Source organism: Bison bison, unplaced genomic scaffold (genome assembly GCF_000754665.1).
Source record: "Bison bison bison isolate TAMUID 2011002044 unplaced genomic scaffold, Bison_UMD1.0 scf7180017864167, whole genome shotgun sequence".
Lineage (NCBI taxonomy): Eukaryota > Metazoa > Chordata > Mammalia > Artiodactyla > Bovidae > Bison > Bison bison.
The window spans coordinates 7,614,382-7,619,125 of record NW_011494739.1 but is presented as its reverse complement, the minus strand read 5'-3'; the positions used below and the strand labels follow the sequence as shown (position 1 = coordinate 7,619,125).

General features: G+C 64.3%; 1 protein-coding gene across 1 annotated transcript in view; it reads left to right on the top strand.

Moving 5' to 3' along the window:
• The window catches only part of LAMA5 (laminin, alpha 5), a 66,118-nt gene that overhangs the window by 54,640 nt on the left and 6,734 nt on the right, over positions 1 to 4,744 (top strand). Inside the window, exons 50-61 of the mRNA XM_010841913.1 lie at positions 123 to 303; positions 399 to 548; positions 903 to 1,054; positions 1,141 to 1,251; positions 1,477 to 1,588; positions 2,219 to 2,389; positions 2,544 to 2,740; positions 2,868 to 2,984; positions 3,100 to 3,254; positions 3,536 to 3,677; positions 3,792 to 3,894; positions 4,569 to 4,679. Coding sequence (XP_010840215.1) covers positions 123 to 303; positions 399 to 548; positions 903 to 1,054; positions 1,141 to 1,251; positions 1,477 to 1,588; positions 2,219 to 2,389; positions 2,544 to 2,740; positions 2,868 to 2,984; positions 3,100 to 3,254; positions 3,536 to 3,677; positions 3,792 to 3,894; positions 4,569 to 4,679 — 1,702 coding nt within the window. The remainder of the gene's footprint in view (positions 1 to 122; positions 304 to 398; positions 549 to 902; positions 1,055 to 1,140; positions 1,252 to 1,476; positions 1,589 to 2,218; positions 2,390 to 2,543; positions 2,741 to 2,867; positions 2,985 to 3,099; positions 3,255 to 3,535; positions 3,678 to 3,791; positions 3,895 to 4,568; positions 4,680 to 4,744) is intronic.

Here is a 4,744-nt window from a genome sequence, read left to right as displayed (position 1 = left end):
GTGGGTGGGGCTCAGGGTGATAGGGGCGGGGCTTTGTGTGGGCGGGGCCTCATGGCTCCAGGGCTGAAGGAAGGTGAATTTTGAGGGCTGGGCAGAGCCGTGACTGCAGTCTGTGCCCCCAGGAAGGACACTTTGGCTTCGAGGGCTGCGAGGGCTGCCGCCCATGCGCCTGTGGACCAGCCGCCGAGAGTTCCGAGTGCCACCCCCAAAGTGGGCAGTGCCACTGCCGGCCAGGGACTGGGGGACCCCAGTGTCGCGAGTGTGCCCCCGGCCACTGGGGGCTCCCCGAGCAGGGCTGCAGGCGTGAGTGCGAGCAGGCGGGGTACCTTGGGGTGGCGAGTACCCCCAGGGTCCTCAGCCAGCTACTCACCCCGCCTCTCCTGCCCCTCCCACCCAAGGCTGCCAGTGCCAGGGGGGCCACTGTGACCTGCACACGGGCCGCTGCACGTGCCCTCCTGGGCTCGGTGGGGAACGCTGTGAGACCTGCAGCCACCAGCACCAGGTGCCCGTGCCAGGAGGACCTGGGGGCCACGGCGTGCACTGTGAAGGTGCGTCCCTGCCCTGCCCACTGCCTTGGCCACTGAAACACACCTGGCTCACCCTGCCCTGTGGCAGTGCAGGTCCCAGCCCCCTCCTGACCTGGTGACCCTGACATTCATCTCGACTTCCAGAGCAGCCCCCTGGCCCTAGCTCTGCTTTTGTTTTCTGAGACCCCATAACTGTCCTCCTGTTGATCCTGAGACCCTCATGCTAACCTCTGACCCCCAACTCACCTCATCACCCTCAGCCCAGCTCAGTACCCCTGTTATATCTCTGTGAGCTCCAGTGACCATCTCTACCATGCTGATGCCCCTGCCCTCCCTGCCCGCTTCACCCCGCACCCACCTGCCCCCTGCCTGCAGTGTGTGACCACTGTGTGGTCCTTCTCCTGGACGACCTGGAGCGGGCTGGCGCCCTCCTCCCTGCCATCCGGGAGCAGCTGAGTGGCATCAATGCCAGCTCTGTGGCCTGGGCCAGGCTGCACAGGCTGAACGCCTCCATCACCGACCTGCAGGTACTGCCCTGCCCGACCCCCAGGCACCCTCTCCTGGCCCCCAGCCTATCCGTCCTGGGTCACAGGCTCACCTTCTTCTCCCCCAGAACCAGCTCCGGAGCCCCCCAGGCCCCCATTATGAGACCACACAGCAGCTGGAGGCACTGGAACGACAGACCTCAAGCCTCGGGCAGGACACTCAGCATCTGGATGGCCAGGCAGGCCCCTGGGGACTCCCGCCCTAGAACTCCTTGGAACACTCCTCCTCCAGAGAAGCCCCCACTCCCTCTCAGCAGAACCCTCCCTGAGAAGTCTCTCTCCTCAGGCCCCAAACCATCCAGAATCACTCCTGACCTTCGGCTCAGGCTCAAGGTCCTTCCCCAGGCTCCTAGGCTTTCCCCAGCCAGCAGGGGCTGAGGCCTGATGGGGCACTTTGTCCACAGGCCACCAGAGCCCGAGCCCAGGCTGGCCAACTACTGGACAGCACCGAGGCCACGCTGGGCCGGGCACAGACGCTGCTGGCAGCCATCCGGGCTGTGGACCTTGCCCTGAGTGGTAGGCGCTGGCCCAGCTGGGCGGGTGGGGAGAGTTGAGCAGAGTGATATTCCGAGCTGAGGGCAGCGGGTGTGCCTCTGCGGGCTTGGCCTTAAACACACTTTGGGGTGTTTAGACAGGGAGATGGTGCCCTGGTCACAGAAACAGCAGGTCCGAGTAGGGAGGGGAGAGGGGCAGCCCACGTGGCCAGAACAAGAGGGCTGGGCAGGGACCACCTGCGAAGTGGGAAAAGTGGGTGAGCCTTAGTTACAACCTGACACGTGTTACAAGAAGAGATCAGAAGGGACCAGGCCCATGCCAAGGTCTAGAAGGAGATGAAATTGCAACTGAGCGCTGGGCTGGGAGGAGAGATGGTTAAACCAGGGGCCCAAGGAGTGGGCTGAGCAAAGGGAGTGGTGGGGGTATTGCTGTGGGGGTTGCAGGAGGCAAGGGGACATGGGCCAGAAGCCAGGCGGGCCTCAGAGTCATGGCCTAGAGCAGGATCTCTGTCCAGGGCCTGCCAGCTCATGTGTGGGGTGTCTGAAGAGGCTTGGCCAGGGGCTTCTGGATGGAAGCTAGTGGGCAGAGGTCTGCTTGGCAGCGGGCTAGCCCTGGGCCCTGACAGCCCGTTCATTCCCCAAACCCCCACAGAGCTAGAGTCCCAGACGGACAGCCTGGCACCGGCCAATGCCTCAGTCCCATCGGGTGAGCAACTGCGCCGGGTGCTGGCCGAAGTGGAACAGCTGCTCCAGGAGATACGAGCACGTGACCTGGGGGTTCCACGAGCAGCTGCTGAGGCCGAGCTGAGGGAGGCCCAGCGATGTGAGTGGGGTCCGCCCAACAGGGCAGAGTTGGGAGGGCCCTGGGGCTGAGGCCAGCCCAGACTGGCGTCCCATCAGCTTGGCAGGGCGGATGGGGGCTGGCAGGCACTAGGGGGCACTGCCCGAGTGACCGTTCCTACACTGGGCCTTGCCAGTGCTGGACCGTGTGCAGGAGCAGCTGACCAGACGCTGGGAGAGAAACCAGGCGCTGGTCACACACACCCGAGACCGGCTGGCCCAGTATGAGGCTGGACTCATGGACCTGCGGGAGGCCCTGAACCGGGCAGTGGGCACCACACGGGAGGCAGAGGAGCTCAACAGCCGCAACCAGGAGCGCCTAGAGGAAGCCCTGGTAGAGAGCTGGCCCCGCCCCTCCTCCTCCCTGCCCCCTTGGACTCTTCACCCCGTCACCCCCACCCCTTTACTTTCCCACCTCACCTCTATTCTGTTACCTCCCACGGTCTCCCTATCATCTCCAGCAACGGAAGCAGGAGCTGTCCGGGGACAATGCCACTCTGGGGGCTACTCTGCAGGCTGCCAGAGACACCCTGGCCCGGGTCTCTGAGCTTCTGCGTGGCATGGACCAGGCCAGGGAGGTGAGCACCCCCCTCCCCAAGGGCTGCATACTCAGTGGGGGCGGGCACACCCAGATGAGGTTTGAGTGAGCAGGGATGGGGACGAGGGTCCCCCCTTACATACCCCTCACCCCAGGAGTATGAGCACCTTGCTGCCAGCCTGGACGGCGCCCGGACACCACTGCTTGAGAAGATGCATGCCTTCTCCCCAGCGAGCAGCAAACTAGAACTGGTAGAGGCCGCCGAGGCCCACGCGTGGCAGCTGGACCAGCTGGCGCTCAACCTTTCCAGGTATGGGACCCAAACAGGATGGGTGGGGCAGAGCTGGTTTGCGAGAGCTCTTAGATGGAGTAGGCATTGTTCCTGCAGGGCTGGGCAGAAGTTGGGGCCCAGGTTTGCAGACAGGAGCAGGAAAGGTACACTGGGTGGTGGAGGGTCATGACCTAGGCCGGGAGTCAGGCCGGGAGTCTGGGCCCAGCAGGCAGGCAGGCCCAGCAGCTGTGATGGGGAGGCCAGTGAGCTGGGCTGAGCCCCCACTCCAGCCTCAGACCTTCCCCGGCCTCCCCTTACAGCATCATCCAAGGAGTCAACCAGGACCGCTTTATCCAGAGGGCCATTGAGGCTGCCAGCGCCTATAGCAGCATTCTGCAAGCCGTGCAGGCTGCCGAGGGCGCTGCTGACCAGGCCCGGCAGCAGGCGAACCACACGTGGGCGGTGAGGCCCTGACCCTCCCACACCCCCACCCCCCCCTGCAGCCCTGGCTGCAGCCCCTGTTCCTGGCAGCCCCTCTGGGCAGGGCTAAACCACATCCTATCCCCGCGTCTGCAGATGGTGGTGCAGCAGGGCCTGGCACCCCGGGCCCGGGAGCTGCTGGCTAACAGCAGTGCCCTGGAGGAGGCCGTCCTGGGGGAGCAGCGGAGACTGGACCTTGGTGAGTGTCATGTCCCAAGGGGCATCCCGGCTCTGTGGGACTCTTGCCCTCCAGCTCTGTTGTGTGGGGGTTCGTGGATTGTCACTGTGAGAGTCAGGATGGCAGCTGCCATGGGTGTGAATTTTCCCCACCGCCCTGGCAAGTCCACTCCTGGAGCCCTGCAGAGGCCTGCCCACCCTGACTTTGTGACAGGACCCCAGGACATGGGAGGGCCTGGGGAGAGGACACGAGAACCAGCTGATGGTTCTGCTGTCCTGGCTGAGGGTCGTGTGTGTGCCAGGCCATGGGGAGAGGACACGAGAACCAGATGATGGTTCTGCTGTCCTGGCTGAGGGCGTGTGTGTGCCAGGCCATGGGCTAGGTGGGGGTGTGTGTGTGCACCCTCTGCTGTGAACACCTCAGGGTGCTGGTGGCCATGCGCAGCGGCTTAGCTTTTCTGAGTCTCCATTGTTTCACCTATAAAATGGGACGGTTGCATTTGCTGTGGGCCTAGGAGGCTGCTCTGAGATTTGGGGTGCAGTGCTTTCCCCCAAGCCGATGGCCCTTGTGTCCAGGTGTCTCCCTCTGACTGTGTGTGTGTGAGCCTTAGCACTCCCTGGTCAGGAGGACTCAAGTGGCTGTGCCTGTACTGTGTGGGCGGGGGCTCCTCAGGATTGAAGCCATCTTTCCCACAGCGCGGGCCACCCTCCAGAACACTGGGACCCAGCTCCGCGATGCACGGGCCAGGAAGGAGCAGCTGGCGGCCCGTGTCCGGGAGGTGCGAGCCATGCTGGCTATGGACACAGGTAGGGTGGGTCTCCTCCCTGCAGTTCCCCCACCTCTTGTCCCCAGAGCTGAAGGGGCACCTACC